We start from the raw sequence: 13,666 nt of genomic DNA on the forward strand, positions 1-13,666 counted from the left end.
ATAAAAAAAAATATTAATTAAATGCTTTAATATAATCCTTGAGCCCATAAAAAATAACAATCATATTACTTTATATTTTATAAATAATAAAAGTTAATAAACATTACAAATTACTCATTTTTCTTATTGTGGATAGTCATTTTCCCAAATCCTTTCTTAAATTTTCCGCCAGTTTATCCATGAACTCAAATGTTTCATAATAATCGGCCCTCTTTACATTATTCATACCCTTGATGCATATGGCAAGATCTTTAGTCATAACTCCTGATTCAATAGTATTGATACAAACACTCTCAAGGGTTTCAGCGAACTTCTTGAGCTCAGCGTTATTGTCTAATGTAGCGCGATGAAGAAGTCCTCTTGTCCATGCAAAGATAGAAGCGATTGGATTTGTGGAGGTTTCCTTTCCTTGTTGATAGAATCGGAAGTGTCTAGTAACAGTTCCATGAGCTGCTTCGGCCTCTACGGTTTTTCCATCGGGACAAATCAAAACTGACGTCATAAGACCTAGTGACCCGTAACCCTGAGCGACTGAATCAGACTGAACATCGCCATCGTAGTTCTTGCAAGCCCAAACAAAGCCACCTTCAGATTTCATCGCATAAGCGACCATATCGTCGATCAGACGATGTTCATACCAAATACCTGCAGCTTCAAACTGTGTCTTATAATCTTTCTCGTAAATTTCTTGGAAGATATCCTTGAAACGACCGTCATACTTTTTCAGAATTGTGTTCTTAGTGCTCAAGTAAAGAGGGTATTTCCTTCCCAAAGCAAATTTGAAGGACGAATGAGCGAAATCGATAATAGAGGCATCTGTGTTAAACATACCTAGGGCGACACCGGGACCTTTGTATTCATTTACGATATACCTTACTGGTTCACCGGATTGTGGAGTGAACACAAATTCGAGTTTTCCTGCTCCGGGAACTACAAAATCTGTAGCTTTATATTGATCAGCATGCGCGTGACGTCCAATTATAATTGGTTTTTCCCAGCCAGTAACTAGACGTGGAATATTTTTACAGATTATCGCCTCTCTGAAGACGGTTCCGCCAAGAATATTACGGATTGTACCATTAGGACTCTTCCACATCTTTTTCAAGTTAAATTCTTCAACTCTTTTCTCATCAGGTGTAATAGTAGCACATTTAATACCGACATTGTATTTCTTAATAGCATTAGCACAATCAATTGTAACCTGATCATCAGTTTTGTCACGATTTTCCATACCTAAGTCATAAGTATGTAATTCAATGTCCAAAAATGGTAAGATCAATTTATCTTTGATCAAATCCCAAATGATACGGGTCATTTCATCGCCGAGGATATCAACAACGGGTCCAGCCTTTATTTTCGACATGGTTGCTTCTGTAAAAGAAAAGAAAGTCATTAATATTAATTTATTGAGATTTTTTTTTAATTACTTCTGATGTGTCAAATATTCATACTTTAATTCTACATAAAAATGTTTAGTATTTCTGAATTATAAATCGTATAGATATACTTTAAGATAAATATGATCACTATATAAATGACTCATATTTACATTTTAATAGTACATTAAAAGATTTGTGAGCTCTGTTTTTAATATAACTAATCTCAGCCTGTGGCCTCGCTTACATGTAAGAGGGCCAGTGTTAGATACCCTTTTTCTTCCCCTGATGACAATGTTTATGCAAAATTTCATAATGATTGATTAAGTAGTTTTAATTTAACGCATAACAAACAAAACCACTTTAACATTTAGGATAATATTTCGGATTTTTTTTAAATGAACACCTAAATGATAATAAAATAAATTACAATTAATTTTTATATATTTTGTTATGAATTTCTTAGTTATTGTTTACATAAAATTGTTATGATAATGTAATTTCTTATTAATTTCATTGAAACCACTATCAATGTTACATTCATAACAATAACAATATATATTTTGAGTAACTTAGATATCATTTATTACTTAACATATAGTAAATAAGGTTATATATAATAACCTTAGTTGCCCGTGACTTTTAATGAATCCAAATTTGAGTTAATGAATATTGTTTGAATATTTAAAAACCTAATTATACAATATCATTCTAATTTACAGTAACACAATGTAATAATTGAATTAAACATATGCTTTATACTTTGCTTACATATTTAATTAATTAGGGACCCTACTTATATGATTATTTTTGTGCTTATTTAGTTAAACATTGATTTAAACCGTTCCATCATTTGATAATAATGATTAATATGATTTGATAACAAATGAAGAAAATGCAGCACTTTTAAACTTATTAACCAAAATTTACATTTATATGTAAGGCTGATATTTTTGTTTCAGTACCGCATCATAAAAAACATATGAGAAAAAAAATAACTTGTTGAATTCTAAGCTATATTAAAAAATAATATAAGTGTTATTTATGAAGATAGTTAATGGAATCTCTAAACATTACAAATTAAACAGCATGTGTTAAAAATCATATTTACATTCAACAGTACAACATCATTCAATAAACCTCTAGCATAGTATTAAATAATGAATAAGCATTATTGAATAAGGAAAAGGTTTTTATAAATACCACCATCTTTAAAATAAAAAAAAATATATATACATTATTTGTTTTGTCATATTTAATTACTTATTAGTATGAATATATTATAAAAATTGCTTTAATATACTCAGTAGGACCTGATAGCAATACTTCCAAAAATATCATAACTTAGGATTTAATCAATCACATTTGGTGATTGCTTGTTACAGTTGGAAGGACATTTATGTAATAGTCAAGATTACACCAAATTTGAAAAAAACTGTGTTTTCCAGGTATAGACTTAACATACACTAAAATTATTAAAAACCATATATTCCAAGCAGAGAGGCTTTATATGTATATGAATAAATTTATATTATATTGCTGAATATTAAGTTACTAAAAATTACAGTTCTAAAAAAATATCTCTATAATAACTAGTTTGCTTAGTACAAAGTTCATGCATAAATTTAAGCTAATTTTGCAAATAAAATATAATCGCCACCTTCTCATTTCAATTGAATATTATTTAACTTATTACTTACCAAGATGAATATTATACTTTTTACAGAATTGGTTCAATCAATATAATCAAATATAAAACTGTACAGTGTTTAATTGATAGTTGAAATAAATTAACAACACGTCGTACGACTACGACTGCGCCCTAAACACTGGTGAGTTGGTGACTGGTTCGTTAGAAACTTAACTGATTACTGATTGGTGAATATAAAACAGAATTGACTTTTAAAATTCTTATACATCATTGTATTTATTAAATTAACACTTGTCATACGTAAATGATTTTTTTTTCGTCTAATGTTAGAGTATTAAAATAAATTTTAATAAATGCTTACAACTTTATTCCTTCAATAGCACGTAACGAGCAGAACACAATATATACGTTGTAATTATGTCAATTTTGTTATGATATTTCTTATGAGAGAAAGGCAGCTCAACAACTTTCACGATTCAGATCAGATGTACTCAGTACTATTTGTTAATTGCTTCTTGCCTTGCTATAGATATAGGTATAGTGGCTTCTTGCCACCTTGCCAGATACTATATACTATTTATAAATATATCATGAAGTATGAGGCAATGGTCTTGCTATTTTAGGTTTCATTTTAATAAGTGTCAACTGTCATCATTTTCAAGTTTCAACTGTCAGAATAGATAAATGTTATGTTTTTAAGACCAATTGATAAAAACATAGATGCATATTTGATTATTCAAATTAAAGAAATTAGTGACATGAATATCTACCACTACTACTATGAAGTCATTTTCTTGAATTTTCAAAGATATATTTATAAAAATGAGAAAAACAATTTTAAAACTATATTGCATCCTAAAATCTTAAAGGCCATTTATTTATTTTTTGTTTATTTGTAGAAATTTACAATGGCGCCTTGATTTTGAATTTAAGTAATAATAATTTAGAACGATAGTTTGATATTTATCAAAGGGGAAAAGTATAATTATTAAACTATCGCATTTGTTTTAAACTTTATGACTTACTAGATGAATCCACGGTATTGACCCCGTGAAATTCAGTTTGTAATCAAAATCTTTCAAGCATTTGCATGCACCTGCAACTTAGGTAAAGTAGGTACTTTACCTAAAAAAACCTTATGATTATCAACGGACTTCCTTAGAGTTTAAGCTTACTTCGTACTAAATTTCATTAACATTCGTTTATAGATTTAGCCATGACAGCGTAGCAGACAGACAGAGAAACAGAGCTACATTCATGTTTATATTATTAGTATAGATATTTAAATAAACAAAGATTTTTGATTAAATAAAATTTTCTACAGAATACTGGACAATATTACAAAAGTTGTAAAGAAATAATGCGAGACCAATATGTAGACCATTGATATACCTAAATACTGTTGAGTAAAGGACTAAGGACAGAACTTTAACGGATACCTTTTTAGACAATTCTGAGGAATAAACATTTTTTGTTTTACCGAAATTGTTCTGCGAAATGGCAAACTACATATGGAATGATAATGACAGTCACAGTATTAATATGATTATGCTGGCTGAAAGAAGGTAAAGAAATTATTATCAATGTCATCCCTCAAACAGGTGAACAGCAGGTGCTCGGTTCTCAAGCTGGGACCCTAAAACAACCATGTTTTTAAATATAGTCTCGAAAAAAATGACATTATGGTTTATGATAACAATTTAGATAACTATTGCTATTTCAGGTTGTCAACTGTCATTTATAATTTCTATACACCATTTAATCTGTACCTAATACCTATAGAAAGTCTGTTATTGTAAAATGTACTTTCATTTCTAACATCAATACTTTGAGAAAAACATTTATATTTATTAGTATAGTGTATCTGAATATTTATTATATATTTATTCTTATTGGTTTGAGATTTTTAACACGCGTAAAATGAACTGAAAACATCGATTGATTATGATTTGACATTAAAGACAGGAGCAGAACAGACATTCACAATTTCACATAAGCCAATGAAGCTAAAATCGAAACCAATTAAAATTTAAATTAGAATTGGTATGATTTCCTTGCAATAGCGATAGTATGTAAAATATATGGAAAAACGTAAGATTTCTAATCGAAATGGTGATTCAAAAGACTAGCACTAATATAGACGCTAACAAAAACATAGCAGTTGATAACACTGCAAGTGGTACATGGAATTTCCAAGCGCCAACAAAAATAATTAATATTCGTACAAACACAGCGGCGACAATGCAAGCGGTATGTATAAGTTTTTACATGGAAAAATTAAAATACGTATAGTTAGTTGCATGAAGTAATTATAATTTCATTTGTTAATGTTTTTAGAAACAGCCTATTACTCGACAGATAGCGATAAGCACATTGGCGGCTATGCATCGAAGATTCAGTTTGCCAGGTCCTGTTCAGCCACACTCAAGGCCGATTGCCGAATTTCGCGCCAGTGCTAACAAGTCCCTTGATATGTTGAGACAGACCATACAATCTGCAGTGACAAGGGAAATTGATCAAGTTATTAAAAAATATTTGGAAGTAAGTATTTTATATATAATATATATTATAACTATAAAAAAACTCATATATACAGAGCTTTTTCTGATGTGAGATTTGCTTTTCGGAAACTATAAATTATCATAAACAATTTCTAAGTGATATATTTTATATATTATAAAAACTAAGATAGGTCATTGTGGTCCTGTCTAAAATACTAGATTTGTCATGTGAGTATAATGTATATTGGCAATGAAGAAAAATATTTCTAATAAATCTTTACGCATATGGAATAATTCTGACAATTATCTATCCAGCGAGCCAGCATAGTGATAAAAGCTCAACCATTCCCTGGAGAAAGAGATCTACTTTTACCCTCTATGATTAAATTAAATTTCATAACTTCCTAAGACTAAACAAAATTCATTGCACTGATAATACAATAGTATTGAAATTTTTACTGTGTACTAATAAATTTTAAGTAGTATACAGAACAAATACTACAAAAAATATTACCATTGAGAAATTTGAAATAATTATACGGTTTTAACCTATTAGCAGTTACAGCCTAATTCTGTCTTATTAAGAAACTCCAATTTTTTTGAATGAGTTGACAAGCCCTAGTTATGTTATTAATCAATTATTATAATCTAACTATACTAAATGAAATATCATTAAGCACTATATTACTATGCAATTGATTCTCTTTGATATGCGGATCTAATATATATCAGAATATGTTTTATAATATTCATCGATTAAAGTATTTTAATGTAAACCTTTTTTTGTCAGAAATTTTTTGTGCCTGCTGTAAACAACATTAGATTGAACTTAGGAGATGAATCCGTCAGTGAAGATCAGGTTGGTAAATAATTGTAATTATGTGCTTTATAAAAATATACTACCACTAAATTATTAAGTGTTACATACAATTGATAGTTATATATTTATTTAAACATTTTGTTTTAAGGTTCGAGCAGTTTGTCGTGCTATGTTGGATGCAACTAGACTGTTATATTCCACACCTTCTCGTACAACACAACCAGGTTACGAAACAACTGATGATAATGCTGATAATAAACTGACAAAGCAAACAGTAAGAAAATATATTAAATACCATACTAAAATAAAATAAATTAATTTATTTTGCAAAGTAATTGATAACCATTTACATTTACAATTCTGCTTACAATTGTCTTAATTTTTATGCTTGTATTTTTGCATATTAATTAACCAAATATTATTAGCTGCAGAACCCACAAAGTAAAAGGAAGGACACAGATATTGATATAGACTTTATAAGAGCAAAGAAAATAAAACAAGAAGAGATAATCGATGGTGCTTCATCACCTCTGCCATCACCAGCTATCCGGGACCCAGAGAAGTGGAATCCTGCAAGACTTACGCAAGATACATTGTTCATCATGGGATCTCATGCTCATAAAGTAATAACAAATTGGATAAACATATCAAATTACTTTTTTAGTGTTCAGCAATATTTCATTTTAATTTACGTCAACTTTCAGTATACTTGCAATGATGGTATTAGAAATATATTCAAAATGTATATATTTTTAATAACTTAGTTTTAATAATATATATTGAACTCATTTTAAATATATCTGTGACATAAATCAAATCACAACAATAGGAAAGAGTAGAAGTTAATCAAGTCTTCTTTGAAGATAGTTTTTCATATTTATTTTGTATTCTTGAGAGTTAAAACTATGCACAATAATTATTTATCGGTTGTCTTGTTTTACTGGAGTTGTTGTTTCCATTAGAGTTCGCACCCACAACAATATGACATGTAGTAAAAACTATAATAAAGAAAAACAGTTTAAAATTATATTAAAGTATGTAACTTCAAGAGAGTGAAAATGAGGCAAATTTATTGCTTGAAGGCAACTTTTACCAGACTGTGCTGTGATTTTATTTTGCTTAATTCATAATATTAGAATCTTGATTTTTATGTTTATTTGCAGGTGCTTGGTCTTGGCAATTCTCGAGGACGTTTATATACAAGACATGCAGGTTTGTTGAGATATCCAGCAGACAGTGTTGACAAAGAGTGGATAGCCAATCACAACTTGGTAAATGCCGTTGGAGGCAAAACTTATATAATGGTAAGAAAGCTTTATTTTATAACTATAATTAGAAATAATAGTTATATTGGTAGGAGGGAGCAGGAGAGGTTTGAGCTTTAAGTTTGTCCAGGTTGGTGACACTACTATCTATAATTCTACTAAAGACTTGTAATGCTCGGCTCAGTGGGGGAAAATTGATGGGACACTAGCATCTGCATCTGGATAAAAATCTACCCCATATGTATTCGCGAATCTGGATTGTAGTAATATTAATATCCTCGTGGAATTATATAATTACTAAATTTCTTAATTGAAGAGGAAGTCTTAGTTGAGCAGTGGGAAATTGAAGGCTGTTACTTTGATTTATTTTTTTACTTTTCAAAGTATTGTAGTGCTTCGCTTTAATGATGAATCATAAGTATAATACATTAAATCCCATGGTTGGTGACGTAATAACGGTATCAGAAATTAAATTGCGTTTATATTTACAGTACATGTACATGGGTGGTTCTAATCAAAATCGTATATTCAAATATAATTTAATGAAAGATAGTTTTCAAGTGGGATAATATTATTTTTAGGTATTGGAGGATATTGAAGAACTTGCTAGAAGTGACGCTTATAAACATAGCTCCCTACCCTTGCTAGGTGAATTGACTGGATTTAAAGTACCACCGTTTATGTTACGAAAAATAAAAGGATACGTATTAAGACGATCTTTGAGTGGCGACCTCAACGCTGACAGCCCTCAGCCATCCACAAGTGTTGTTCAAGAAGAGAAGTTCAAAATAGATGACATCAAGTTGGAGGTGCATGATGATTTTGATTCTGCCAATTTTAATGCAAGTCAGTACATGACAAATTCGGATAACTCAAGAGCCTTTGCAGAGGTGCCGATGATGAAAGAGGACACAGATTTTGCTGATATTAAAGTAGAAGACATAGATGATATAAAAGTAGATGGTATAAAAATGGAGGACTTAGATGAAATGAAAGTAGACGGGATTAAAGTTGAAGATTTAGATGTTAATGATATTAAAGTTGAAAATATTGATGATATAAATGTTGATGCTATTAAAGTTGAAGATATTAAGTTAGAAACTGATGATGCATTTGATCTCTGTAAACAAGCTGATGATGAACAAAGCAATTTAGTAGATGGACTTCTAGAAGCTGATATAGAATTCCTAAGCCGAAATTTAGGGAATATTGAAAGTGATGCCGATGCGAGGAAAACTATCGAGAAATTGACCGGAGCTAATCCAGATACGATTACATTAGTCGGCGACGAATTCGACTTGGGAACTACACTCAACACGCATAACGTAAACAAATTATTACGTCATAATGCATTAGCAACTTCATTAAATCTGTAAATTTTATTACTGACTAATTAACCAAAACAATTCTTCCAGTTTACAGGTAATCAAAGTACAAAATGTATAACCGTAGCTTCAACAACGAGTGGGATGATACACAGCGTGCCAGTAGCTCATATAGCTCCGCCTCGTATTACTGGCAGCACTGTCCACTACTACACCAGTTCAGGTGTCCAACCGAGTGGCCAAAGAACTATACACCATCTACCACAAGCCACTGTTACTATACAAAGCATTCCTGGATCCAATTCTCATATGATTCGTGGGTTAGTATTTGTAAAATCTTATTGAGCCACTTACATGAGCAAAATAGTTGGACTAACTAAATGTTATTTGAATTATAGATTTATTAATTATAAAGTTATTATTAAAAGAGTTAATTTCCCTTTATTAAACAGCCTTACCAGTAACGATCTAGCTATATAATTGTTCATTTTTGTTGCAGAATACCGATAAATGCAAAATCTGGCACAATAAGCACGGTAGTGTCCCAAGGAACGGGTAGTACGATCATCGGCTTCGGAACCCGGACGTCGAACGCGACGATTATAGGGACACCGCAGTATGTGAACGTCTCATCGAAATCTTTCCCGACTGGTAATATTTTGCACAACGCCATCGTTTCGAAGAACATCATAAATCGCAACGTGGGAGCGGCTTCTCCGGGAGTGTCCTTCAACGTGACCACAGTAAGACCTTCACACACAACCACGCCAAAAAGCACAGTCGTTACAGCCACATCAGCGGACTACGATAACATTTCCACCACGAAAGATATGATCGATAACGCTTGTAACTCATCGCTTATGTTGAAAAAGGTTTTGACTTTGGGTAGTGCGGCGGCTTCGAAGTCTTTCATGATGCACAATACACAAAAGGTACTGTCGACTGGTTTCGCTAATGGCGTCACCCCGCCTCCTAATGTCACCATTGTTAGTTCGGGGACTAGTGGGGGTATGTTGAATAACCCCAACATAGGCGGTTCGAGTATGGGAATTTCATCTAACGGAAATTTAAGCGCGACTCATGCGACTCTCTCCGCTTTATTGGCTTCAAACGCAGAAAATGTAAAAGGTAAAAATAATTAACTACACATTCCCGTTTAAGTTTTATTACTTTGAGCATTGATCTCGTTAATGTTTTTTTTTTTGTTTTATGTTACAAATGTGCCGTTTTTTACACAACGAAAGGTTATGTTTCATTGGTTAATTTAAATTTAAATATGTTCAACTGTGATCTTATAAGATCTTTCGAGTTTGTGATAAAAATCTCAAGTGAGTAATTTTATCTACCTCCTAAGTTACCTGATGATTAGTTAGTAGTGTGGATGTTGTGCCAAAGTATATCATTATATCGGTATTAAAAAAATATGTATTTAATGTTCTCCTCTCGTAGGTTTGATCTTGTTTAATAGTTATGTGACAAATATATATTAACATTTAAGATATATTGTAGTCGGAAAAGCTTCTGAACTTTATAGATAAGTATTTATTTAGCTTATATAGTCCTTTTCATGTAGGAGTTTATGAAGCAATGATTGAATTGTAGTTTAAGTCACAAAAATATTAATAATATTATTAATTTTTTTTGTAACTGTAGAAGGGAAGTTTGAACAACACTTATTAATATGCCCGTATGGTAATTGTGCTAATCAAAAACCGGTATTAAACCAATTCAAACCAGACAGATAAAATAGTAATTAAATTATTTTGTGTCTGTTTACAAATTTTACAAAATCAATATTGACCTTGAAAAATATGCATTATTTATTTAAGACAATTTAATTGATACATTCGGTATTTTTTAATTTGGTTTTACGAACCTTGTAGGCTAATGACGTCACTGTAGGAAAACTTTAAAAAAAATATTTTGTATATTTAAGTGGAGTAAATAAAATACTTAAATTTCGTATTTTGTGTAGCATATTTCGTTGTGGTAAAGGTTGTGAATACTAAAAGTTTCTTACGAAGGACTAAAGATTTTAAGTAAAACGGAATTGAATATTTTCACGATATCAATTAATGTTTATTTATTTGCTTGTTTTTAATGTAATTAAATGTTAATTTACATTTCGCGCTATTCAGTATTAAGTATTCCAAAGGCTGTGTGTTATAATGTTATTGCTTTATTTTATGGGTATATTTAAAAATATATTTTTGGAAATATTTTTCATTAACGAAAAATGTATTTCAGTATAAGACTACTTTTTTTTATTAAATTTGCGTTATATTTCTGATAAAGTTATTGGATACCAATGTCTGTGTAAACGATAAATGATAAAATGTCTATGAAAAGTAAAAATAACAATAATAATTTTCTTACACAAAAGACAATTTTAAAATGTTTGATTAATCAATTATCGGGATATAAAAAGACTTAAATTATTTTACAATGTTATCTATTTTATGTTAGGGCGCTTCTATGCTTTGTTTGTGGCAATATTATTTTATATGCTTTAATATCAAAAACGAAAAGACTGCATATTTATTTATTTGTGATACAACTGCTTAAGCAGCTTTCCGTGCAATTTTGCTTTTTAAATTAGTTTAAATGTTGACAATGCTTTTTTATCTATGTTTTTATTGTCTATGGAATTTAATGTCGCCATATAAATTCTTGCTTAGCTTTAAAATGTATTCCAATATTAGATTTAAATTATGATCGTGTGGTTTGGCTGTTCAATGTGATTGATGTCTTATTAAAATGCTTTATTGTGTATTTTCAGACGTTTTTACTATACGATAATCGGCTACGTTATTTAAATGTCAGACTAAACGCATCTTTATTTATTTTTTTGGTATAATATTCGAAAGGTACCTTAACTCTGCCAGAGTTGAATTATAGTTTGACTGTAAATAAAAGGTAATACCGATTTTGTCTTTGGTTTGGTTGGTGTATTTCGATACGTCGTTATAGTAAAAACGAATTATTGGAACGTTCGCTTTTGATGTCGTTCAGAAATGTGGTTGTGAATGTTGAGAACAATTTTTTGAATTTAACTTTTTAAATGTTATTTTGAAATTGTCAGTATTAATAAATCGTTTTCGTTCTGTGTATTATTGCTCAATATTTTGTTTTATATTCTCGATGTTTATTTTTTTTTTTTGTTAATTGTCATTTTAGGATTAAAACGTTCGATTAAAGGCAATGGTGATTTAACCCGTAATGCAGGTAAAATACTGAGGAAAAAGTTACATAATAATAATTATTTTTTGTATTTCCATTTAAATGTTTTTTATATTAAAAGATTTTTACAGTCCAATAATTTTATACAAATATTTTAGTCTGAATTTTGATCATGATTTTACTATTTTGTTTGATTAATTTTGTTATTGTGGTTTAAGTCAAAGATAAATCTTTTTAAATATATAATATATTTGATTTCAACTCTATGTCAAAGATTGCAACTTCATTTATCTGAATATTTTGCACACATTATTGTATAGATTTATTCACACGAAGGCGCGCTCCTCCGTGTTATTACATATTATTACCGGTGTGCATTTGTATGTGTGAATGACTCTTGTACTTACAAAATTACTTATGGTTGTGTATAGGTCAAATTTCGCAGCAGAATTTGAAGTCACTTTTATCCGACTTTCTATTGAGCTAAATATTTGCAAGTAATTTTTGGTCAATAGAATTCATATTTTTTTTTATTAATTTCATCTGTACTTTGCACTGATACATGTACAAAATACAAAACCTGTTTTATTTTTTTTCTAATTTATAGTTATTAATACACAAGGGACACACAAAGGACCGTCGAATATGGACTTTGACCTAATTTCAATAAATTAAATTTAACAAATCAAATGAAATTATTTCGAAAATTGCGGGGTAAATCACACTTGTTCAATTTTTATTCATTCAATTTGCTTATTATACTTTTAAAGACTTGTATTTTATTTGTTCTTATGAATGTTATTATTAGCACATTTTCGCTCTTTATTATTATTTATATTTATTGTTTAGGTGTAAGTCGTTTCAAATATTGTGGCTGTGTAATAAATTATAAGATGATCCAATCTTAAAAATGTCTATCATTAGTGAATCTTTTCGTCATAGAAAAATTACCTACATAATGTAATTTGGATATTGTCGTACAATAAGTGCGTTTTAATTCAATAATAATTAATAAAATTCGTAGTACGTAGTTGACTACCACTTAATAGAATTCAACACATTAAAAAAAAAAAAACTAAAAATATATACTTAACAAAAATGTTAAGTATATTGCCATGTTGATACGCCATAGAGAATTATCGATAATAAGAATAATTCCAAACAATTTTTCTTATAATATTTGCTCTGTGTCTATCGATTTAATTCAAGAAAAGCTTATACAATTATCGCCATTTACGAATAATATGATATTATAATGAGGCTTTGAAATATCTAAGTAAATGTGTATGTGTAGTATTTGTAGACTATTCCGGTGTGAACTAGTGATAATATTATCGATTTTTCCTCTTGAACGCATTAACTTGGTAATTCGCTTACGTCGTGATGATAGTATTCATTTAAAATATCTACTTTTATAAAATAATTTATGTCGGTGTAAAGGAAGTCGTTGATTGTGTTTTAAAAGGAAAAACTAATTACAGATAACTAATTTAAATACCTTTTGTTTTTACAGATAAAATATTAACCTCTTATCAAAAAAAGTCTAAG

General features: G+C 29.7%; 2 protein-coding genes across 4 annotated transcripts; one reads left to right on the forward strand and one right to left on the reverse strand.

Moving 5' to 3' along the window:
• Positions 1–8: 8 nt before the first annotated feature.
• Positions 9–3,615, reverse strand: LOC125064814 (isocitrate dehydrogenase [NADP] cytoplasmic). 2 transcript variants are annotated; one of them, XM_047672053.1, is made up of 2 exons: positions 3,389–3,615; positions 9–1,371 (listed from the first exon to the last, which is right to left on the reverse strand). In XM_047672053.1, the coding sequence occupies exon 2, from the start codon at positions 1,361–1,363 to the stop codon at positions 137–139; it is 1,227 nt and encodes a 408-aa protein (XP_047528009.1). In that variant the 5' UTR covers positions 1,364–1,371; positions 3,389–3,615; the 3' UTR covers positions 9–136. The 2 variants fall into 2 exon arrangements, with proteins under 2 accessions (XP_047528009.1, XP_047528010.1); XM_047672054.1 differs by lacking the exon at positions 3,389–3,615 and adding an exon at positions 3,077–3,234.
• Positions 3,616–4,965: 1,350 nt separating this feature from the next.
• Positions 4,966–12,981, forward strand: LOC125064929. Of its 2 annotated transcripts, none has more exons than XM_047672242.1 (9): positions 4,966–5,277; positions 5,365–5,568; positions 6,319–6,387; positions 6,497–6,622; positions 6,774–6,971; positions 7,512–7,652; positions 8,195–8,938; positions 9,029–9,258; positions 9,438–12,981. In XM_047672242.1, exons 1-9 carry the CDS (start codon positions 5,137–5,139, stop codon positions 10,078–10,080), a joined length of 2,496 nt encoding a protein of 831 aa, XP_047528198.1. In that variant the 5' UTR covers positions 4,966–5,136; the 3' UTR covers positions 10,081–12,981. The 2 variants fall into 2 exon arrangements, with proteins under 2 accessions (XP_047528198.1, XP_047528199.1); XM_047672243.1 differs by having other exon boundaries at positions 5,371–5,568.
• Positions 12,982–13,666: the final 685 nt, after the last annotated feature.

This window comes from Vanessa atalanta, chromosome 6 (assembly GCF_905147765.1).
Source record: "Vanessa atalanta chromosome 6, ilVanAtal1.2, whole genome shotgun sequence".
In the NCBI taxonomy this organism is placed as follows: Eukaryota; Metazoa; Arthropoda; class Insecta; order Lepidoptera; family Nymphalidae; genus Vanessa; species Vanessa atalanta.

Coding starts and splice junctions, on each gene's coding strand:
- LOC125064929 (XM_047672242.1), top strand. CDS start 5,137: ATGGTGATTCAAAAGACTAGCACTAATATAGACGCTAACAAAAACATA. Junction 7,653..8,194: donor GAGGCAAAACTTATATAATG/GTAAGAAAGCTT, acceptor TATTATTTTTAG/GTATTGGAGGATATTGAAGA. Junction 9,259..9,437: donor AATTCTCATATGATTCGTGG/GTTAGTATTTGT, acceptor TTTTTGTTGCAG/AATACCGATAAATGCAAAAT.
- LOC125064814 (XM_047672053.1), bottom strand. CDS start 1,363: ATGTCGAAAATAAAGGCTGGACCCGTTGTTGATATCCTCGGCGATGAA.